At 39.7% G+C, this 24,951-nt stretch overlaps 1 protein-coding gene across 3 annotated transcripts in view; it reads left to right on the plus strand.

Moving 5' to 3' along the window:
* The window catches only part of BAIAP2L1 (BAR/IMD domain containing adaptor protein 2 like 1), an 87,110-nt gene that overhangs the window by 42,080 nt on the left and 20,079 nt on the right, over window positions 1–24,951 (plus strand). For all 3 annotated transcript variants that reach the window (XM_038539454.1, XM_038539455.1, XM_038539456.1), the window contains exons 4-8: window positions 17,840–17,901; window positions 18,006–18,077; window positions 19,769–19,906; window positions 20,580–20,732; window positions 22,674–22,841. In XM_038539454.1, coding sequence (XP_038395382.1) covers window positions 17,840–17,901; window positions 18,006–18,077; window positions 19,769–19,906; window positions 20,580–20,732; window positions 22,674–22,841 — 593 coding nt within the window. The remainder of the gene's footprint in view (window positions 1–17,839; window positions 17,902–18,005; window positions 18,078–19,768; window positions 19,907–20,579; window positions 20,733–22,673; window positions 22,842–24,951) is intronic.

The following is a 24,951-nucleotide window of genomic DNA, read 5'->3' on the forward strand; positions in this document are numbered from 1 at the left end:
ACAGAGTTACTGTGTGAGCCAGTAATTCCATTCCTTAGGTATCTAAAAAAATGAAACATGCCTGCACAGAATCTTAGCAGCACTATTCACAATAGCCCAAAGGTGGAAACAACCCAAATGTTGAACAGCTGATGAATGTATAAACAAAATGTTAGGATATCCTTATAATGGAATATTATCTAGTCATTAAAGAGAATGAAGTGCTGACACATGCTACAATGTGGGTGAACCCTGAAAACATGCTAAGTGAGAAAAGCCAGATAAGGCCATGTATATTACAAGGTTTCATTTATATGAAATTTCCAGGGTCAGCAAATCGATGAGAGACAGACAGTGGATTGGTGGTTGCTGGAGGCTGAGGGAGGGTTGGATGACTGCTATTGGGTACAGCATCTCCTTTTCAGGAATGAAATGCCTTTGAACTGGCTAGTGGTAACAATTGTACAACATTGTGAATGTACTAAATGTTGCCACCGATAAACTATGTTATGTGTGTTCTACCATACATAACAAAAAAGGTGGGGCACCTAAGTGGCTCAGTTGGTTGAGCATCCAACTCTTGATTTTGGCTCAGGGTCCTGAGATTGAGCCCCATGTTGGGCTCTGTGCTCAGCAGGGAGTCTGCTTGAAGCTTTCTCTCTTCTTCTCCTTCTGCCCCTCCCCCCCCACTCAAGTGCACTCATGTGTACTCTCTCTTTCTCTCAAATAATATCTTAAAAACCCCAAAGTAAGTGTGTTCTTTCTGAGAAGTTCCCAGCACAGGATATCCTAATTAATTCATACTATAAACAGTATACTAGACATATTAATTCAAGAGGCCAGTTGTGTATGTTTCCCAGTCCCCTTGAAAATGCAGGTAGCCCAGCAGCAGCATCATGAACATCAAGTTATGTATGACTTTATTCTCCTCAATTTTTCAGCAGAAATCTGCAGACCTGAATTAGGACCCCAGTCAGAAATTTTTGAGACAGTCTGCTCTGTGCTGTACAGCACGTCTCACATGTGTTAGCTCCTAACCTCACCATAACCTATGGAGAGTTTTAGTTGGCCCTGACCCAGTGTGAACAGGACAATAAATGAATTTTGTTGGCAGTAACGGAAGTTCAGAATTCAGCATCTCGTTTAATTCTCACAACAGTCCTCTGAGATGGGGTTATTTCCACTTTATGGACAAGAAAACAGAAGCTTAGCTTAAGTAACTTGTCAGACTTCACTCAACTGGGGTGAAGGTGGGGGGTCTGTTGAGTCCATGGAGAGTGGAGGCCCTTCCCTAGACTGAGGGAGCTCAGTCAGGTACAATACGGCTTTTCAAACCCTGTGCTTAAGTCTGAATTTTTTATTTTGTAGTCCGTAAAGAGGACCCCAAAGAAGTTAGATTTCTATGTAGGGAACAAATTATGAAAGTAGTCTTTGAAATCTGGAAGACTGGGCACATGACAAAAGGATTTCGATCCCTTGTGGGTTATTCATTAAATCCAGTGGAAAGAAGAAACCAGAAGCCAGACTTTGATTCAGTATAGAAAATGGCCTTGGGACAAGTCAGTCCTTCTATAATACTTGCAGAGGAACTCTGACCATCGTGCTTGGAACAGTGTCTCCATAAGGATTCTGAGCCTGGAGGAGGTGTCCTGACCACCATTTAGCAGTGTCTGCTGGGGCAGGGAGGCTGGTGAGTCAAGGGTATAGAAGTGGGTATACTCTAGGATGAGCTTAGAAAGGTTTTTTGATGGACCAAATGAGTGTTCAGATAAGGGTTTTGGGCTTATTCCATTCTAACTCTATAAACCAGTTTTTTCTAGACTCTTTTGAAAGCATGGCTATCATTTACAGCATCCTTAAACTTGGTCCCATATTCAAGTTATCTACAACATAATAAGGACATTATCCAAATATATACATGCATACCTGTAATCCAGGACTGAGTGCAAGGGCAAAAGATACACAAGCTACGGGATTTCACAGGATGAGGTAGAGTGGAGGAGGTGGAGGGAAACCAGGTGTCAGAGATGCTGTAGCATCCTGATGAGTCAGCACTGGAATTAGAAAGGGTGGTGGTTTCTGGAGGAGGGAACAGTTTGGAGCAAGGGAAGTGTATTTTAATTTGCCAAGAGTTTAGGATTAATGGAGAGGATCATGGATATAATGGGTACAAATTAAATGGAGACCTTGTTATTTGGAGGGTAGGCTACAGATTGTGTTTGTTATGTCTCATTTCATATTGAAATAAGAATTAGTAGTATTAAGACTAAAAGATTTTGACTTGTTAAAAGCTGACTAATATTTTAGGAGCGTGGGTTCAAAGATAAAATTACAAGGCGATTACAGAGTAAATTGAATGGCAAGCCCTTCACAAATAAGAACTGGACCTGTAAGAGTCCAGAATAAGTCTATTCCTGTGACTCTTGAGTGCAGTGTCGCTGACACCTATATGAATCAGGCGTTTATGACTCAGCCATGCCGGATGGTCAGCAGCTCCCACTTGTGTAACAGTAGAAATTTGTGACAGTAACTAAGGTCTCTCTCTCTCTCCTGCATCTGTGGACATGTGTGTGATTAAGTATTTTAATCTCTCATTTTTATTTTCTACTCAATCCTGCCCAACTTCCCATTTCATGTTAATATTTTAAATAACTTATGGATCCTCCAAGAAGTTTAGAACTGTACTTTCATTTTACAGTGAGTATTAAAATATACTTCAAGTTTTTAAAAAATTAATATTTTTACTGAAGAATCAACTTAAACGCATTTTCTACCTTTATTATTTTCAAATGTCTGTTTTTAAACATAATTAAACCTGTGACTATATAAACTATTTTGTGCACTGCTCTTTTAAATTTAGCATTCCACTATTTTTTTGAATTAACAACTAATTGGTTTACTCACTGTTTTTGGTGATGACTGCCTACATTTCACTTCTTTACATGACCAAACTGGAGGCCCTGTGCTGGGACTCGGAGGGTGAGCATTGTGGTATCAAGGTTTGTTTCTTCTTTGCTCTTGTGAAAAATGGTCCCTTAACTGGGAAGGGAAAAAAAGGTCACTCCATGGTATTCTGAAAAGCACATAAAATCAAATATTCAGTAATTAAGGGATTATAATAGTTTTTTCCCCATTTAAATCACGATATAATTGAGCATCTACTATCTAGCAGGCATTGTTGTGGACACTAAGAATATGTAGAAGTTCCTGCTGTCTGGAAATTTATATTCTAGTGGGTGGTAAATGAACATGTCTGATATCCCAGATAGTAACAAGGTGACGTGCTGAATGAGGGAGGAAAGGGGTGAGTCTAGGGAGCGTGGTCAGGGGTATACAGTAGGGAGGGAGCTTCACAGGCACATGTCTGGGGAGATCATTCTAGCTTGAGTCCAGCAAGGGCAAAGTTCCTGAGGCCTTGTGAACTTGGGTCACAGTTTGAGAGCCAGTCTGATTGAGATGCAGTTAAGGATAGGAGAGTGGGAAGCGATGAGTCCAGAGGTATAGCAGGTGTGAGGGCAGGGCCAGGTCAAGTAGGGCCTCATGGGTCTTGTAAGAATGTTGCCTTTTAATCTGGGGGGGGGGGGGGGGTGGAGAGCCTCTGAATGTTTTGAACTCAGGTGTGACTTGGTTCAACTTAGATTTTAAAAGCTTCTTACTGGCTTCTGTGCAAAGAATAGTGTAGGAGGGTGGAAACACGGAGACCAGTTGGGAGGCTGTTGTACCAGTCCAGGTGAGAAAGACGGGTAGCTTGGACTGGGATGGAAGGTACAGACAATGGGGTTTGCTGTGCACTGGATGTCAAGTGTGCAGAAGTGGGTGTGGTGAGTTGGGGTGTCCGGGTTTGCTTTTAAATATGTGAGATTTGATGCCTATTAGACCAAATGGAAATGTTGACGCGGCCACTGGAAATGTGAATCTGGAGTTCATTGTGTGAATGTGTAGCTCTATATCCCTGCGAACAAGTTGGGCCCTGTTTTGCTTGCCCAGCAACATTGACACTTAACACTACATGCCCCCTGGCTTCCCTCAGTGGAAACCAACAATTACTGAGGATCACAGCATGTCAGATGCTTCACTTCTTTCATCTTGTTTGAGTCTAACCAGGTTCTCCGAGGGGCTGTTTATTGACATGTCCATCTTACAGATGATAATTGTAATGGATAATCCTTTCTATGCCTCCTAAGTTCCTTTCCTAAATCGTGTTTAGTTTGTTCCAAAGTTCGTTGCATGGAGCAGGTAGCCATTGGGAGTGAGATACTGTGGGGGTGTGTGTGGGGGTGTGTGTGTGTACACCTTGTTTGGTGTTGGGGGCGGGGCTCATTTTCATGGGGTGCATTGAGGAGTCAGTCCCACCACTTTGGTTTTACTTCCTGCATGACCTAAACACTGAGCTGAAATGGCTTCAAGCGAGCAGGCCGCCCTCACCCACTGATACTGCCCAGCCCCCCAGAGGTAGCCTGTTCCATTTTCAGGCAACACTAGTAATTAAAGTGTCCCAGCTAATGCTGAGTAGACATCCCTTTCCCTGTAATTCACATACACTGGGCATCATTCCATCCTTGGGTACCTAGTAAAGAAAATGTAATTCCTCTTCTACATGGTTTCTTGTTGCATATTTGAATGAGGATGCAGAGTAGTTACAAGCACAGACTTGGGATCAGGCATGAGTTCAAATTCCAGCTCTACCACCTTTTAGTTCTTGTGTAAACTTGGGAAAATCATCTAACTTCTTAATGTCTCAGTTTCCTTCTCTATAGTGCAGGTAACAGCAGTACTCCCTTTTGGGGTGTGAGGACTAAATCAGGCCATCTCTTTAGGGCAGTTAGCACAACACTTGGCACAATGAAAGGACTCAATCAGTACCTGCAAGCTACTGCTCCCTTTGGGGATCTTAGAGTTGTGTGCTGGTATTTGTCGTCTTCCCCTCTAAGGTAGAAGGTTAGGACTTCATTTGAACTGCAAAAACACAGAGTTATTCTCTTTTCTGTGTTTCAGTTATCCTTGTGGAATAAGAGATATAATAAAGTAATTCTATGTTTTGTGGAATCTACCTTAGATTCACATCATAATAAAACCACCCAACATCTACATGAGGTGTGTGATATTTGATCCAAGGAATAAATGGCTTCCCATCTGAAAGATGGGAGCAGTAGCCCATTTTATTGTTTTTAAATTTGTTTAATTAGAATTGGTTGCCTAAAACAAAATAACCGAAACCCTTAGTTCTTTTGAAAGAAATTTTTCACTTAATTTTTTTTTAAAGTAGGCCCCAGTGTAAGGCCTGAACTCACGACCCTGAGCTTGAGACCTGAGCTAAAATCAAGAGTCAGACACGTAACTGACTGAGCCACCTAGATGCCCCTTCACTTCGAATTTTTAGGATGATTTTACTCAGTAATTCTGAACCGAAATAGTCTTTGCACCTTCTTATATGTATTGTCCTCTCTTTGTATTTTGGGGACCTGTTTCCACATTTTATTTTCTTAAAGGGGGGCAGAGGGATGGGGAAGAAAGAGAATCTTAAGCAGGGGCTCGATCTCAAAACCCTGAGATCATGACCTGAGCTGAAATCAAGTTGGATGCTTCAGGTGCCCCTGTTTCAATATTTTTAAAGGACTTAAAAATTTTTCAGATGTAGCATTTTTTGGGGGCTTGCATGAAATTTCCTATAATTAGTTAATGATACCATACTGAATAACTAGTTATCAGCTTCATTCATTATTAATAATACACCTGCTTTCATTTTTGCTAGTATCAAAATGGTTGTTTTTTAGTCTTAATCTACTAATCAATAAAAAAAGATGAATAATTAATATTATCCTACCTCAATATAATAGCTTGTAGAAAACTTAATCTTTTGATGCTGTTTTTTTACATTCACATGTAAAGAAAACAATTGCTTGTAATCTGTATATGGATGCAAAATTGATAAATTATTTCTATGTGATATATAATTGATAAGCTTGAATAAATTAATGTCATCCTTTTAGCCAAAATAAGAGTGGTACATTAAAACCCACCTTGGGGGATCCCTGGGTGGCACAGCGGTTTGGCGCCTGCCTTTGGCCCAGGGCGCGATCCTGGAGACCCGGGATCGAATCCCACGTCAGGCTCCCGGTACACGGAGCCTGCTTCTCCCTCTGCCTGTGTCTCTGCCTCTCTCTCTCTGTGTGACTATCATAAATAAATAAAATTAAAAAAAAAAAAAACCCACCTTGGGAAATATTTTTCCTTCATTGCAAATCCTGTGCTTTATCTTGACAGTGCTTGTGTACAGCAGATGAGCTAAATTAGTTTAATTGCTAATCAAAAATGAAGTGGGTAATAAACAGTTAATTTGTTTCCTGAATCAGTTTATCAATACTGATGACAGAATTATCACCTAAGCCCTGAATCTTCCCCTACCTTTACATAATAATACTTGGTCATAATTTTCAGAGAGGACGTGTCTGTTAGGTTTTACCTTGGGGTTGACTAGATTTCTGATGTTAGATGTGAATTTGTTCTCTGCCTCACTGAAAAGACTTGAGTTTAAAATATCTAGAATATTTTCTAATAATTTCCATTGAGATTTTAAGTCCTTGTGCAAGGATAACAGTAATATTTTTATGGCATTTTTATATATAAATTAAGAATTCATATGTCATATGGGGTTTATTGGTTTCCATTTATTCTTCCTTCAAATCTTGTAAGTTATCCCCTTTCTTGAAAAAATTGTTTAATGTGGTTATTTCTAGCTACCTTCATACTTTTCTCTTATGCCAAACTTCTAAAGTAAGTAGTTTATACCAACTTCCTCCTTTTCTATATTATCTTTCCTTTCCTTTCTCACTTTTTGCCAGAAATCAGGATGCTGGAAGGAAGCTAACACTGAGTATTTAGTGTGCGTCTTGCTCTTGGCACCTTTCCTTTATTAGGACACTTAATCCTCACAACCTGGGTTGCCAAGTGTCCATCACTGAACCCACCACTGTAGTCTGGTATTGTAGCTTTTGCAGAATGAAAATTTTGTAAGCAAAAATGTCCCTTATTTTGGGGGCTTTTTGATACGTTGTTTATGGCTCAGGATTCTCTGAGACCAGATGTCGTTGGTGTTACTAAACTTTGGTGATAGGAAACAAAAGCTGCCAGGAATTTGCTCCTGGAGGCTCTGAGGATGGAAATGTGTCTGCGTGGGTGCCAGCCCTGCTTAAGAGAGCTTGTTCTTCCAGGGCTCAGGGCCCTGTGGGTGAATGCCAGCTGCTCAGACTCCAGATGCAACCAGTGTCTGTACTGCCACAACAGAAGCCTCTCCTTCTAAAACTGCTTGTTGAGCTTGGGGGGTCGGAGAGGGCAAATCGGGGATCAGGCATTCAGGTTCAACAGAAATCATTTTTCCTGTAGGAATTTCTGTAATACCCATTTGTATAGCAATAAAATCAAATACTACAGATACCACCTTATGATGGATCAAACTTTTGCCAGAGTTTTCTTTCCCCGACCTCACTGTACTTCTTTATATTTTTTTTTCACTGTGATTACCTTTCATTCATCTGTTCAATAAACTTATTTATTGATCAGACTTTTAAGGACTATTAGGTGCCAGACAGGCACTGGCATCACACAGGTGACTGAGTTCTTGTCCACAAGTAAAAGATTCAGACAGTGCATGTGTTTTCCTCCAAACAGGGCACTAGTTTCTAATTACTGCTAGTTGCAGATGGCTCTCTTGTTGTGTTATTTTGTTTTTAATAAGTTTATCTTTTTTAGAACAGTTTCGATTTAAAGAAAACTTAGCAACTCTTACCCAGAGTTCCCACATACTCCTCTCTCCCCTACTCAGTGATGAACCAGTATCAATACATTGTATTGTAAAGTCCATAGCTTACATTAAGGTTCACTCTTTGTGTTAACATGAGTTTTGACAAATGTTTAATGACATGTGTCTACCATTACAGTATCCACCCCCCACCCTCCTTGGCAACCACCGATCTTTTTATTGTCTGTGTAATTTTGCCTTTTCCAGAATCATTTGGTTGGAATTTTGTAATATGTAGTCTTTTCAGACCGGATTCTTGCACTAAACCATATGCATTTAAGCTTGCTCCATGTCTTTTTGTGGTTTTAATACCTTGTTTCTTTTTTATCCCTGTATAATACTCACTTGTACACATGTACTACGGTTTATCCATTCATCTTGGTTGCTTCCTAGTTTTGGTCCTATGAAAAAGCTATTAACATTCATGTACAGGTTTTTCTGTACACAAAAGATTTCAAGTCATTTGGGTAAATACCTAAGAGCACAATTACTGGATTGAATGGTAAGACTGTTTACCTTTGTAAGAAATTGCCACACTGTCTTGCAAAGTGGCTGTGCCACTCTGCATTCTTACTAGCAATGAATGAGCATTCCTGTTGCTCCACATTCTCAACATTTGGTATTGTCCGTTTTCTGGATTTTAGCCATTCTGATAGGTGTGTGGTGGTGTCTCATTGTTACTTTAATCTACAATTTCCTAATGGCATATGATGTGAAACATCTTTTCATATGGTTATTTACCATCTGTATATCTTCTTTGGTAGGTGTCTTTTTATCTTTTGTTCACATTTTAATTGATTTGTTTTCTTATTTTAATCTTTACATCTATTGATAGGATCATATGATTTTTTTTTTTTTTGCAGCTTGTTGATGTGATGAATTGCCTTAATTGACTTTATTTTTTGTTTAAAGATTTTTATTTGTTTCTTAGCACAACCAGAGGGAAGAGGAAGAAGCAGGCTCCTTGCTGAACAAGGAGCCCAACATGGGGCTTGATCCCAGAACCCTGGGATCACTACCTGAGCTGAAGGCAGACACATTTAACTGACTGAGCCATCTAGGTGCCCCTTTAATTGACTTAAATGTTGAACTAGTCTTAAATACGTAGAATAAATCCCACTGCTCATGGTATATAATTCTTTTCATACGTTGTTGGATTTGATTTGCTAACACCTTGTTGAGGATTTTTGTACCTCTCTTTATGAGAGATACTGGTTCATAGTTTTCCTTTCTTGGTATGTATTTTTTTAAGATTTTATTCATTTGATGGGACACCTGGGTAGCTCAGCAGTTGAGCGTCTGCCTTCGGCTCAGGGCATGATCCCAGTTGGGGGACTGAGTCCCACATTGGGCTTCCTGTGAGGAGCCTGCTTCTCCCTCTGTGTCTCTGCATCTCTCTCTCTTTCATGAATAAATAAAATCTTTTTGAAAAAGAAAGAAAGAAAAAGAAACACTAAAAGGGGATGAATGGTCAGGAACATATTAACTCTGAAATTCCAGGTGTGTTTGATTAGATTCAGGTGATCTAGAATGCTGAGTCATTTTGTGTCCTGTGAGTATCAAATTTGATAGTGTTCATCTGCCTCTCATTTGTGACAATTTTGATTGTCCATTGGGGGTGTTGTCTGATTTTTCCACTGTAAAGTGGAGAAATTTTCTTTCTACTGCTACTAATAAGCTATCTGAAGCGGTAACACTTTCAGACTATGCAAATATCTTATTTATCATCAACATTTGTTCCTTAGGCTTAGTATCTATTAATGAATTTTGCCTGAATCAGTGTTTGCTTGTTGCTGAGTGATGATTTTCTGACTGAACACTCTCTCCATATTTACCAGTTTGGCATTTTACTTTTAGTAGGAGCCCTCCTTGCTCACATCTTTGCCTATTTATTGTTGTGGACTCATGGATTCTAAGATTTTTTCAATGATTTATAATTTATAACTGTCCTTAATTACTTTGGTGCTTAAACTGTCCTGTGTTTGGCCAGTAGGAGCTCCTTCAGGCTGACTCTCATCCATTCATTCACTCAGCCATTCATTCACTTATTTCTGTGTACTTTCTCTCTTTCTTGTGTAACTGTATGTTCCAGGCTCATCTTGTCTTTTCTCAATTGTGGAATCAATGGCCATTTTTTCTGAGGAATGATACTTCCTTTTAGGGGGAATGATATTAGAAGCTAAGATTTGAATATTGGGTGTGCTCGTTGCTACTGAAGTGTCATCTTGGTCCTTTCAGCAAACAGAGCTAGGAAATACATATATACACACACACACATATGTATATGTACAGTGTATGTTGTAAACATACATACACTCAAAAATAGACATATATGTATACACATATATAGAAATAAACAGATGTACTTACATTATGTGTTCTGTGGGTTTTGTGGGTTTTTTTTTTTTTTTAAGATTTTATTTATTCATAAGAGACCCAGAGAGAGGCAGAGACATAGGCAGAGAGAGAAGCAGGTTCCATGCAGGGAGCCTGATGTGGGACTCGATCTTGGGACTCCAGGATTTAGGTCCTGGGCCAAAGGCAGGCATATGACCGCTGAGCCGCCCAGGTGTCCCACATTATGTATTTTGAAAATGTGTGTGTACATTGGCTCCCAATAACCTCAACATGTTTATACATTTTCTCAATCCTGTAATACATCTAAAATAGTTCTGGAGGGATCCCTGGGTGGCCCAGCGGTTTGGCACCTGCCTTTGGCCCAGGGTGCGATCCTGGAGACCTGGGATCGAGTCCCATGTCAGGCTCCCGGCATGGAGCCTGCTTCTCCCTCTGCCTGTGTCTCTGCTTCTCTCTCTCTCTCTCTCTCTCTCTCATGAATAAATAAATAAATAAATCTTAAAAAAAATAAAATAGTTCTGGAATTATTAAAAATGTTTATTAATTTAACACTGTATGTTACACTTGAATTTAAAAAATAGTCTTGAAATATCTGCACATTCATATTTATAGCAGCATTACTCATAATGGCCAGGAGGTAGAAAGAACCCAGGTGTCTATCAACATTTTTTTTGCAAGTTGTGAATGGACAAATAAAATGTAGAATATCCAAACAATGGAATATTATTCAGTCTTAGAAAGGCAATTCTGATGCATCCTGTAAGATGGATGAACTTTGAGGACACGGTACTAAGTAAACCAGTTACTGAAGGAAAAAATGTGTATCAATTTATAATATATTACAAATTTATATTATAACATTAAAGTTATAAGTAAACGTAAGTATTATTAGAATTATAAAATATTTTGGAATACAAAAAAAAAAAAACCTACTAAAAAGAATTCAGAGTTGATAGGTTTGCCATTCACCCTGTCTACTGATTTTTTTCTTCCTGTGCTGAGCACTGTGAGAAAATGTTGTAGAGACTCAATTCTGTTATCTTCCTCTTAAGATTGTGAAATTCTATTCTAATAGGCAGTTAAATTACTAGTAGATAACCCTGATTTGTGGAGGCTTAATTGTAGATTTTTCTGGTGGATCTATTTTGGTTATGCCCTTAGTCATATGACTTAGTCTTTATTCCTAAGGTAAGTCCCTACCAGATGTCTGTGGGAAGCCTGTGGGATTGATTGATTGATTGATTGATTGATTGATTTTATTATTCATGAGAGACACAGATAGGCAGAGACATAGGAAGAAGGAGAAACAGGTTCCCTGGGGGGAGCCTGATGCAGGACTCCATCCCAGGACCCCAGGATCATGACCTGAGCCAAAGGCAGACCCTCAATCATTGAGCCACCCAGGTGTCCCCCTGGTATTTAGTAAGCCTTTCTCACTTAGTGGGACTACAGCTCCCAACTCTGTATCCCCAACACTGTGTGTCTACTGAGAATCTCTGCTGAACTCCATGTTCTTTCAGCTGCTGATTTTCTTTGAGTCTAACCCTGTACATGTGCAATTTAGGTGTTAGCCAAGGATTCGAGAGGAATGAATGAATGAATGAATTTGTTTGTTTAAAAGATTTTATTTATTCATGAGAGAGAGGCAGAGACACAGGCAGAGGGATAAGCAGGCTCCATGCAGGGGGCCTCCATCCTAGGTCTGCAGGATCAGGCCCCGGACTGAAGGCGGCGCTAAACCGCTGAGCCACCCGGGCTGCCCTTGAGAGGAATTTATATACAGATTTTGGGTCTTCCTGTTCCATTGTGTCAGTTTATTCTATAATTTATCCATTCTAGTGTTGATAAGTTGTTTGGGTTGTTTCTGGCTTGGAGATATGAATAAAGCTGCCATGAACTTTCCTGTGCTTGCCTTTTGGTAAACAAATGCACTTATTTCTCTTAGGAATATATCTAGGAGTGAAATTGCTGGGTCACAGAATAGGCAGATTTGTTTATCAGATGCTGTCAGTTTTGCCTTTCCCGGAATGTTTTGTAAATGGAATCCTATAGTATGTAGTATTTTTAGTATGGCTTCTTTCATTTACTATACTATTTCTGAAATTTATCCATGTTGTGATGTCTGTCAGTAGTAATTTCTTTTTATTATTGAATAGTATTCTATTAAATTCTTGAAATGAGTAGAGCATTTATTTTTTTCACTCATTCTTTTCTAATATGCATTTGAAGGCTATAAATTTCCTCTAACCACAGCTTTAGTTGCATCTTACTTTTTTTTTTTTTTTAAGATTTTATTTATTCATGGGAGACACAGAGACAAAGAGAGAGGCAGAGACACAGGCAGAGGGAGAAGGAGGCTCCATGCAGGGAGCCCAACGCAGGACTCGATCCCGGGTCTTGAGGATCAATCACATCCTGGGCTGAAGGCAGTGCTAAACCACTGAGCCACCAGGGCTGCCCCATCTTACATGTTCTTATATGCTATATTTATTTTTTCATTTCAAAATAATTTAAACTTCTATTGTGATTTCTTTTTTGACCTATAGATTATTTAGAAGTCTGTTTTTTCATCCTCAATATATGGACATTTTCTGGCTACCCTTCTGTCAGTGGTTTCTAGTTTAATTTTGGTGTGGTTAAAGAGCATACTCAATATGATTTCAGTCCTTTGAAATACAGTGAGGCTTTCTTTTGATCCTTTTAAAAATATATAGATGGCTTTAAAAATGAAGTTATCAGTTATAATATTCTGTATATGTTCATTAGATCAAGTGTATTTTTCAGGTCATCTATATCTGTAGTGATATTTTTGTCTGTTCTATATGTTTACTAAAAGAAGTATATTGAAGTCTCCTACAATTAATGACTTATCTATTTTTTAAAATTCAATTTTAAATATGTTGAGACTATGTTAATAGATGCATACAAATAAAAAATGTTTCCATCTTCTAGACGAATTGAGTTTTTTCCCATTATGAAGTGATTGTTTTATGTCTAATAATGTTTCTCACCCGCTTTGACTTTGGTTTTAATAGATCTACATCAGCTTTCTTTGGGTTAGTGTTTGCTATGTATCTTATTCCATCCTTTTACTCTCTATTCTTGTATTTAATGCATGTCTCTTGTAAGCAAAATACAATTTTTTAACCCTAAAAATCTTCGTTGTTTAAATGGATTATATAGTCCATTTACACTCCATGTAATTTCTTTTTGCTTCCCTACTGTCTGTGTTCACTTCTTCTCTTTACCTCTTTTTGACTGGTTTTGTTTTTTTTTTTTTTTGACTTTCTATTCTCTTGGTAGTTAGGTGTACTTTATTCTTTTAGTGACTACCCTCGTGGCATTTTTTTCTTACCAAAGTCAGATGTTACTTGGCACTTTACTTTCATCTCAGACTATGAAAGAACTTTGAAAGAGTATATAATTCTAATGTATAACTTCTGTTTGTCCTACTTGTTTTCATAGAATGATACAAATCATATCAGTGGTGGAATAATTAATAATTAATTAATTAATCTCTCTGCAAGACATTAGCTAGAACTGTGGTACTATGGTTGGCTAAGTCAGAAGAAATATTGAATGAAATGCTTATCCTGTCACTTTTTTTTTTCACTTTTTCGGTGTTATTTCTCCATGCACATTGTTTACTGGTAGAGTACTTACACTGACCAGAGGAGAGCACCTCCGACTGCATCCAGGGACTGTGGGGTAGGCAGCTACCAAGGGCTATTCTTAAAGTTTAGCAAAGCCTTTCAAGTTCAGTCACATGTTCACGGTTACTAATCTGCCTCTGTACTAATTCAGTGCTGGTGACTCTAATCTGTAGGATATACACTTGTGTATTTAACATATTCCATCTATGTGTAGTTTGCTTTTATTTCCTTTATATTTTCTCCTGGCCACATTTGATATTTCGAAAATTGTCAGAAAAAGTACATCCTTTTCTAGTAACAGTTTTGGTCAGGTTTACATTAATTCATAGCATGTAACTTTAGGTCCACAGTAGATTGTCTTCCACCCTGTCATTTTATTGTCTGATTCCACTTGAAGTAACATGAAAGAAGTAGTGTGTGGCTCGGTCATTGCTCTGTGCTATTTGGAAATATGGTGTTCTGATTATCCATGATCAAATATAAATGAAAAAATATGTATTCCTACACGTTTGGCACCTGTTCTGTGCTACTCACATCCATTAATAATCCCCATCTGGTTTCTCTAAATTTATACTGTGAATTAATGAAGAATTATCTAGTTGAAAATACATAATAAATAGTCCAATGACTAATCTATATTTCAAATGAAAATTTTGTGTGTTCTTACCAATACTCTTAAATTTTATTTAACTTTTTAAAGTCCATTTTGCTGATTGACTAAATTCATATTTTTACATAGTATTGTCCAAATTTTTGGACATGTTTATTCATAACTCCTAAAATTGGAGTGATATCTCTTGTCAGCTATCTATATGAATTTTAAGGAAAAACTAATGGTATCCTGTCACTTTATCCTGTCTATTGACTTTTAGCTATATGAAGTTCATGATTTTGAAATACGATGTATTTAAATTCCTTTAATATTGCCATTAAGAATATAATTTACTCAGACTGAGTCATATTTCAGTACTTACTACATGTCTCTTCCCAGAATGTTTACTCAGAACCTAAAAGGGAAAAAGGAAATGGTTGATCCAGTTCATACAGTGCTGTGATTTCTGAGACCAGCACGTTGGTTCCTGTTTGGGTGTGTATTTAGTTCTGCTCCATTAGAATCTGGGCTGTGCTCCACCCTCTCCTTGAAAAATTTTTTTCTTCTCAGATGTAATTTATGAAAAATTAGGTTACCAGGCTAGGAGTAAATAAACGTGTGTGATGCCACATTTCAGACATAAAGTAACTTGGTATATTTAAGAATAAACTTCTGTAGATTGAACATAAAGGGGCTGTTTTCATTTTCTGTTTTAATATACACTTTTGGCAACTCCCATAGTCACATTAAAGATGTTTTCTAATCCTTCTTTTGACCAAGGACTGCTGCTGCTAAAAGTCAGCATTTAAATTCCACGAACTGTGAGGGACAGGAATAACAAGGATAAGGTCAGGTGTTCCGTTCCTGCCCACAGAGTGAATGAGCTGTTTCAGTGAGCCTTTCCACCAAGCTGCCTGCAGGGAGAACACCCCAGGCAGAAGGGGCCTCAGGGCCCAAGCACCAGGTTCAGCAGTGCTGGCTTTCTCCATATTGCCACACTAGCACATGCTTTTGTTTTGGCAACATGCTTCTCAGAGATCCACATTGTATAAGGTTGTAGAGATAAAGTTCATGACAGTTTGGAAAAAAAAAAATATATGAGTGCCTTGAATTAGTCTGAATCACTCCTGATTTAAGCACAATTATTTTTAGACTTTAAAAAAAGTAGATCTGACTTGCCAAGAATAGAGTGCTTAATTTTCAAGTAATTGAAGTGGGGTTTTTGTTGTTGTTTTTCATCTCCAGCCAGGAGTCATTTATGGGTTTAAAATGGATATGAAAGTAACTCAAGCTATTTCAGTATCTGATATCACTAAATGATAAAATGACGTATTGTACTTATACTCTTGGTCATGTGAGGGGCTTCCTTTGTGAAGAACTCTGATTTGTTTCCTGTTGAACTTTAGGAGAACTTAATTACGGGAGAAATGAAGTCAGTGTCATTAAGCATGGAGAGTGGAGGCAGCACCTGGGTGGCTCAGTCAGTGAAGTGTCTGCCCTCAGCTCAGGTCATGGTCTCAGGGTCCTGGGATCGAGCCTGTATCAGGTTCTCAGCAGGGTGTCTGCTTTTCCCTCTCATTCTCCCTCTCTGCTTGTTCTCTCTCTCTCAAATAAATAAAATCTTTCCAAAAAAAAAAAAAAAAAAAAGGCTGGAGAGTGGGTATCTTGGTAACTTGGTGTGGTGGGGATGAGTCTGCCCTCCCATGTTTATCCAGCAGGCTATTCTGTTAGAGGTTTCCAGAATCACAAGCTGCTTAGAGACTTACAGGTTATATACCAATAACCTTATAAGGAGAGTCTCTGTCCCCACCACCTGCCATGGTTATTTTAAGCAGCATTATTGACGGTAGGCTTCATGCTGAGGAGTTGGTATACCATGGGGAGGGGCTGGGGAGATGACATGTTACATGTGGTTTTGAGGGATTCCCAGCACATGTGAGGAAGAGGGTCTGGAATAGAACAAGCTAGGAATCAAGAGAAATGATAAGAGCTTGAGGGGCAGGGAGACTCCTAAGAGATCCAACTTGTGGGTTTGAATGTGTTGGTGGGGGCAGACTAGGGAGACTCTTCTCCCACCCCTCATGGGACAGATGATTGGGTGCACGTAGATTTCACAAGTCATCAGCATATACCTCCTCTCCCAGACAGAGAAGGGCTGCTACTTTGTTGATCAAGGAAGCAGGATGAGTAAGGGGCCTGATTTCACTCTAGACTTTGGCCCAAGTGATGACACACATGCACAAGGGAATGAGTCTTTGTTGTTGAATTGTGACTATGGGTGAGGTGTCAACCCCATGTGACTGGCTAGTTGGCATCCAAGAGCTGGGATTGGACAATAGGGGGGGTGAATTCACTTTTAGACATGTTGAATGTGAGGCACCTAATGAGACCTTCAGGTGGATATTTCAAGGAAAAGGCTGAATTTCAGAATCTGACAATGGGGGTGTGGGGAACTACAGAGTGTCACGTGTGTTAACGGTTTCTGGAACAGGACACCATAGTGTCATTTGTGTAAAGGTGATAGCTGAAGTTACAATCTAGTTGGTATTCTTTCTCTTTCCCTGTATCTACCACAGTCTTAATTTTAATTCTCCTTCATCTACAGCCTTTCAGTTCACCCAAGGAATTCCTACCAAAACTGTGGGAGGATCTCTCCAGCACATTGTGTTATGGTTTAGTATGATCTGGTGGTTGTTCCAAATGATTCTGTTTTTTCCAGTTCTTAGGTATCAGACCCATTTGGTTCCTGTAGATAAGGGAGCAGGGAGAGGCTCTTGTTCACCTTTATTAGAGTTTAGTAGCAGAGATGCATCACACTGTCTCAAACTGCAAGAGATGTATTTTGCAAATCAAGTGGTTGTCTTGCTGCTTTTGGAGTAAAGCTCAATTCTGGAACATTCTCCTGTGACTGTAGTTATTTCAGAGAATTGATGTAGTCCCAGGAGATAAGAGGCAGAGCACTGTCCCTGCTGCATTTTCCCATGGCGTTACTATTTTCCAAAATGACACAAGAGCTAATATGAGAAAAAATGACCTTTATCTTTTATGCCTGACAGATAATCAGATTACTCTAGGGATTAGATAAAAATAAGTCATTTGTTCCTATAGTTACTATAAGGGCCATGATAATCTTTTGTAAGAGAATTTAAAAATTAAATCAGATAAATAAGATTCAGCTTAGGGAATGAGAAAATATAGAAAGCATGATGTGAATTTAAAGACAAAGTTGGCATTCTTTGGATGAACAGTGTTGTTAGAGTAAGTTTGCTAGGGCCTGTGTTCCTCTGGAACCCACTGCCATGGGCATGCAGTTAGTGTTTCTGACATGCCACAGGCCCTGATGCTTCCCGGTGCTAAGGGCAGTGAGAGATTGTGCTATATTCCATTATTTTACTTTCTGTAGTATCCTTACAAAATCCACACAGTGACTTTATCCCCAACATCTGGTTTTATTCACAGGCCATGTACTTATAGAGATTTCAAGTACCCACAAGAAACTCAATGAGAGTCTTGATGAAAACGTATGTGAACTATTTTTGTACTTATAAAATATATTTTATTTCCAAACATTATTTTACTTAAAGTCTCAAATCTGGTGTGGATTTTTAATTCCTTTTGTTAACAGTTCAAAAAATTCCATAAAGAGATTATACATGAGCTGGAGAAGAAGACAGAACTTGATGTAAAATACATGAATGTGAGTACCTGGTTTTGCTCTATCTCCATGGCTGGAGGTGAGTGTGGGATATGGGAGCCTGGCAATCCAGGAGGTTGCATTGCCTGATCTCAAAGCCTGAGGAGAACTTTCTCCTACTGTTTATCCAGCCACAGCAAACTTGGACAGAGCTTAGTGCTGAGTACATACATAGATGCGTGAAATTGACAAGGTCCATTGGAGCTGGGTGCCCCCTTTGCATTAACACCTGGGATCTTTATTAAAAATCAGAGAGGAAAATATTGCAAGGAATCCTCCTACCTCTAGAAAGCACTGTTTTCAAAGAACACATGTGGGGAAGACATCTGCATCTATATTAGTGCAACTGTTGCTGTCACAAATCAGCACTTGAGGATGTGAGACATGTGGGAGAATACCATCTGGGGCTCTCTCAGGCGCCTAGGTCTGTTTGTCAAAGACTATTATGTGGTGTCCCTTACCTGTCCCCTGGTATTGATGACTCCAGCAATTTTCTCCTGTCTGACCCTCCAGCCCTGTCACATGGCTCTTTTCATCTCCTTTACCTGCTGTGGAATAGCTGCTTTCTTTGCCACCCAAAGCCCCCTTCTCACCAAGACTTCCACTTGGCAGTAAGTTGTGCAGTTACCCTGAAAACACCCCACTGCCCTTGTGTGCATGTGCTCTGCGCAGTCTGGAGGAAGGCCACAGGACCACCCACAACTGCTGGGGTGGATGTAATGCCAAACATTTTACATACATTATCTGATTTTTACCCCTACAGAAACTCCATGATGTAAACTACTCTTATCCTCACTGTATAGATTAAGGGAAAACATGGATTTTATAGAAATTAAGTAATTGGGCAGCCCGGATGGCTCAGCGGTTTAGCGCCACCTTCAGCCCAGGGTATGACCCTGGAGACCCAGGATCGAGTTCCACATCAGGCTTCCTGCATGGAGCCTGTTTCTCCCTCTGCCTCTCTCTCTCTCTCTCTCTCTCTCTCTCTCTCATATATGAATAAATAAATAAAATCTTAAAAAAAAAAAGAAATTAAGTAATTGCTGAGATTACACACCGCAATTCTAACCCAGGTCTATGAGGCTCCAAAAATCCTTTGCTACAGAGCACCCAGAATAATTGGAAGTGATTACACTCATTCATTCTGGTTTTTTTTTAAGTTTTAAGTTAGAGGTGCATGGGTCCCTCAGTCCATTAAGCTCCTGCCTTCAGCTCAGGTAATGATCCCAGGGTGCTGGGATCAAGCCCCACATCAGGCTCCCTGCTCATTGGGGAGCCTACTTGTTCTTCTATCCTTCCCCCCGCTTGTGATCTCACTCATGCTCTCTCGCTATCAAATAAATAAAATCTTTTAAAAAATAAAAAAATAAAACTGTAAGTCTTGAAACATGTGATTTAATATTGCTTTTTATTCACCAAAGCACTTAACCATTCAGTGTCTAAAAAAATTGAGAAAACAAGAAAGAAAAGACATTCTTGTAAAAGCTGCCCTTGGGGGTCACTGGCCCCTTGTATGAACAGGGGACTTTAGGACAAAGCTCCCTGCTGAAGTTGGAGGGAGAGAGTGGTATGAAGTGAGAGTGTGTGCATTGTAAAAGGATGCAGGACGACTCCCAGTGGGAATATCAGCAAAAGTAACTGCCCAACAGTCTGTGTGGTGCTACATTCAAATAAGCACAACATTTAACTTACAGGCAACTCTCAAAAGATACCAAACAGAACACAGGAATAAATTAGATTCTTTGGAGAAATCTCAAGCTGAATTGAAGAAGATCAGAAGGAAAAGTCAAGGAGGACGAAATGCACTCAAATATGAACACAAAGAAATTGAGGTGAACTTTTCAGCACTGTTTTGTCTTGTGGTTGGTAACTTGTACAATTTACAGGGAGGCTTACCTACCTCTGTCAGTCTATACTTTATTCGCTCACTGCTGTGCTGCTGTTGAGTTAAAAAATGAGCATTTTTAACTAGGTATGAATTGCAGGCTGCAGAGTTTTCCAGAGCTAAGAATCATTAGTAGCCTCCTAAAAGCATTGGCCTTTTCTCCTGGTTCAGGAGAGGGATAGGTAAGGGATGTTCCTTGATTAACATCACTCTCCCCATTTTACAGATGAAGAAAATGGGGCTTGGGCTAAGTCATGTGGTTGATATTTAGAACTGGGGTTTAAATTTGGACTTTCTGGTTTTTAAAGCCTTTGATTTGCCAATAGAACACAATCCTATTCCTGAAGTATGTAAAGTGATACTTTGTGCAGGTTGCCTAGTGAAGAATGTAAGGCCTTTGGCAACGTCCTTCCACACATGAGTCAGGGATCTTAATGAGAATGATGATACCTGCTCAGGTTAGGTTACAACTTTGTTATTTTATCTCATGTTTATCTGCATTTAGTGTTTACTCCATTTCGAAATAAACCAGGTGTAAAGATGGCACAAGATAAATGTCTGGCTATACAGCTATTTGATTCCTCATGTCATACTTGTATAATTATTATTTATTTTCCTAGTATGTAGAAACCGTTACTTCTCGCCAGAGTGAAATCCAGAAATTTATTGCAGATGGTTGCAAAGAAGCTCTACTTGAAGAGAAAAGGCGCTTCTGCTTTCTGGTTGACAAACACTGTAGCTTTGCAAATCACTTACATTATTATCATTTACAGGTGGGTTCATGATGGCAATTGTGTTGCATTATTAATTTAACTTCATATTCAAATGCCCTTGAAATGCTTTACTTCCATATGTGCCTCAGTGTAAAGTGGTGGGCCTATTTTACCAATGAGAAGAGATGCCAAAGAAATAGCTTTTGACCGACTTGAATATATAAACTTTCAGAAATGTAGATGAAATGATTAAATGTTGCTTATAATATGTAATTAATTTAGAAGTATATCCATATTTAAAATCTTTCATAAAAAATGTGTAATCATTAAGAATTAGCACTTTCTTTTCTCACCTACGAGTCCGCTTTTCTCAGACTCTCATGCGTCTTCACCAGAGCCATGGGATGAGTGTCTTCACCAGAGCCATGGGATGAGTCCCAACAGACCTGGGTGGTTTGAGTGTTTGCCTTGGGAGTCCATGTACAGAGGTGTCCCTGGAAGTTCTTTCCCAGCCACAGACCCATTCACAGCATCAGGACACTTGTTGTGTTTCCTTTCTCATTCCTCTCAAGGATGTTTCCTCATGAACTCCTTAACTGAAGAACTGGCTTTCCTGCCCTCCTTCCAACACACATAGTTGTGAGGTTTTTAACCCCAGGAATCATTACAAAATATATATATTACTTTCGTTTTTTTAAAAAAAAAAACTATAAATTTTATTGGGCCTATGTAAGTATCCAAAACTAGCATTAAATTAAGTCAAATATTCAATGTTATTTATAATAATTTAGAGAGCACTCCATGATAAAAGGTTTGTAAGAACTTGAAAATAAGGGATCCCTGGGTGGCGCAGCGGTTTAGTGCCTGCCTTTGGCCCAGGGCGCGATCCTGGAGACCCAGGATCGAATCCCACGTCGGGCTCCCGGTGCATGGAGCCTGCTTCTCCCTCTGCCTGTGTCTCTGCCTCTCTCTCTCTCTGTGACTATCATAAGTAAATAAATAAAAAAAAAAAAAAAAAAAGAACTTGAAAATAAGGCAACTTCCTCTTTTTCAGGGGAAAAACACTTGGCCTGGTATGTATGCATCAGTCGTATGTTAAATATTTTATAAAGTCTTTGCAAATTTAAGGACTGTTCACCTACCAAATAAATCTAAATCCCTAAGATCTGATATTGTTACAGGAAAGGAAAGAATTGCGGTATTAGATGATCACTTTTGTCAATAGTGCATCTGTACTTAGTTCAGCAGTGTCTGTTTCCATGGTAAGGATGTCCTGCTGGGGCAGGGTCATAGGTCAAGAGACCTTGAAGCTCTTTCTGTGGTGAAGCCCTGCCATTAATGGGGTACTCACTGTGTCACAAGGCAATCTGGCCTATTTCCAGGGAGCTCTAGTTGATGGTAGACTCTTATGTTTAACCTTGGATCCCAGTTATGCTTTTTGGCATAAATCAAGTCTACTTCTTTTCTCTCCCGGAAGTCTCTTCACCTCTCTGAAAACTACCCTTTTTTTGGCTACAACATCCCAGTCCTTTCAATGGCTCCTGGATAAAGCAGGCCCAAGCAATTGGTGTGTCAGTGCTATGGTCCAAGGCCATAGGTGGTTTGGGGCGAGGGGGTCTTGCCCTCTCTTAGGAGTAGGGAGGAAGAATGCACTGACTAACATTTCTGGGGCCATTGGGGAAACAGTGGGGCTTAATAAGATTGCTCAACCCTTCCCTTTCTGTGTTTGAGCTTGTTCTGAATCATTTACATTACTTATATTAGTCTTATACTCTGCATTCACACTGAGGGGGAAGGCAAGCTCCTGTAGAACAGGGGCCTACAACTCTTTCAGCAAATAAAGGTGGAAGCTCATAGATACTTAAGCCCTCACTGAATTTAACACAAAGCTCTCACACTTCTGGTGGTAAGCCAGTAAAACATTATTGTTGATAATTGACGTAACTTTGCTCTTTGAACAGTACACATTTGTGCTTAGTTGTGTTTCTTTTGGATTTATAGTCTGCAGAATTACTCAATTCCAAACTGCCCAGGTGGCAAGAAACCTGCGGTGATGCTACCAAAGTGCCCGAGAAGATCATGAATATGATCGAAGAAATAAAGACCCCAAGCTCTACCCCTGTGTCTGGAACACCCCAGCCTTCACCAATGATTGAGAGAAGCAGCATGGTAGGAATTAATTCTCTCTCCAAGATTTCAGTTGTGTATTTACTGATAAGACTTGGGCTAAATCTCCAAAAAGACGAAGGCCTTGGTTGGTGGCAATTACAGGTCCTCCTTTCTTCTGGGGCCTCTTCTTTTCTCACTCTGATGGTCTTACCTTCAGATTTGACATAGTTGTGTGGTGCTCAGCACTGTGTAGTGCTGTGTTCAGTGCTATTATCTTTGTTTTGGGAATGTTATTGTTACTGTTTTGAATTATAACCATTCCAACTTTGTAAATTTATTCCCAGCAAAAGAAACGTAGGTGGCTTAGAGAACAGTTAGCAAAACTCTGGTGCCATTCATCACAACATAAGGCACTTCAGAAAAAAATAGCCACCAAAGACTTCAAGGTAATGAAATCAAGCGTTGTAGTTTGCTACTCTTTGAACCTGGGCTCTATTACTTTTGGCAAACATGTGGAGATTTGGATCCAGTGGTTAGTTTGGACACATAGGTTCACTCTAACCTCTGAAATGAAAACAAAGATGTTAAAGACCAGTGGACAACCTACAGAATAGATCCATAACTGCATGGGGAATAAAAGAAGGTGCTGTCAATGGACCAGAAACACTATAACAGTCTCAAAGAGAAAAAGGCAAGATTGGTATGTGGAGAATCAAGAGAGAAGGAAATCACAGCCCCAAGCACATGAGGGCAAGACTGCAGAAGAGGGCAAAGCAGAGAGCCCAGAGCCAGTAGATGCAAGAGGAGCCGAAAACCTGGCTGTGGTGTTCCTGTGTGTGGTCAGTTGTAGATGATTTGCATCCTCTAAGCTGGTTAGTTTCTTCCCCCTCACACTTGCGGTTAACAGTAGGCAGCAGGGCCTTTTTGTCCACTGGCGGAGACTGTGTTTCCAGAGAAGAGGCAGAGTGTACTTCCCCATCCCTACCTCACTGCAGGCAGTCTGTGATAACAAGAAAAACAGGCAAAATACAGACTATGATAAACATGTGAAAGAATAGGGAATGCCGTGCAATACGGAAATGGACAGATAACCAAGAATCACTGAACAAGGGAGGAAAACCAGTGTCATGAAAAGACATACTGAAAGAAAAAAACTAGAATAACCAATATTGGAGGTAGCAGAGGCAATAGGGCCGAAAAGAAATCTTTAAAAAGAGGGCAGCCCAGGTAGCTCGGGGGTTTAGTGCTGCCTTTGGCCCGGATTGTGATCCTGGAGATCTGGGATCGAGTCCCACGTTGGGCTCCCTGCATGGAGCCTGCTTCTCTCTCTGCCTGTGTCTCTGCCTCTCTCTCTCGCTCTGTGTCTTTCATGAATAAATAAATCTTTTTTAAAAAAGTTCTTTAAAAAGAGATGAAAAGATATTACATCCCCAGGGGAAAATCAGCTAAAGATTTTGGAAATTAAAAAAATCAGCTAAAGATTTTGGAAATTAAAAATTAAAAAAGGATTATTCCTAATTAAAATGTCTGGGATTTGCTACAGCATATCCCAGGTACAGGGGAAGATGGGTGCAGCATATATGAAACAATATTGGCCATAATTGATGAAGCTGGGTGTTGGGTACAGGGAGATTTGTTGTGCTGTTCTCTCTCCTTTGTACATGCTTGAAATTTCTCTAAAATAGGTTTTTCGATTTTTCCCTTCCCTTCCCCCTCCCCACAAAAAAAAAACATAAACAAGAAAACCCCCACACCAATAGACTGGCTCATTAACAGCATGGAATTGCTTAGAAATTAACCCGAAACACAGAACGAGAAGAGAGGGTATAAACATAATTTTAGACAGGTTGGAGATAACCTAATTGCCTTCTCAAAATCACCACCAGATGTCTAATGAGAATTTCACATTCAACTCATCCAAAACCAGGTGACTGATTTTCTCCAAACATGCTTCTCCAGTCTTCCCCATCCAGAAAATAGCAGTTCCATCCTTCCAGTGGCTCCCGCACGAATGTGGACTTGTCCGTCTCCCCCGCCCCCCTTTTTCTCCCCTCCCCTCTTCCCAGACCACAGCCAACCCACTGGCATGCCTGCCTGCTGCTTCCACCTTCAACGCAGATCCAAATCCAGCCACTTCTCACCCCTCCACACCCCTGACTCTGGCTCCTGC

The sequence above is a fragment of the Canis lupus genome, chromosome 6 (assembly GCF_011100685.1).
Source record: "Canis lupus familiaris isolate Mischka breed German Shepherd chromosome 6, alternate assembly UU_Cfam_GSD_1.0, whole genome shotgun sequence".
In the NCBI taxonomy this organism is placed as follows: domain Eukaryota; kingdom Metazoa; phylum Chordata; class Mammalia; order Carnivora; family Canidae; genus Canis; species Canis lupus.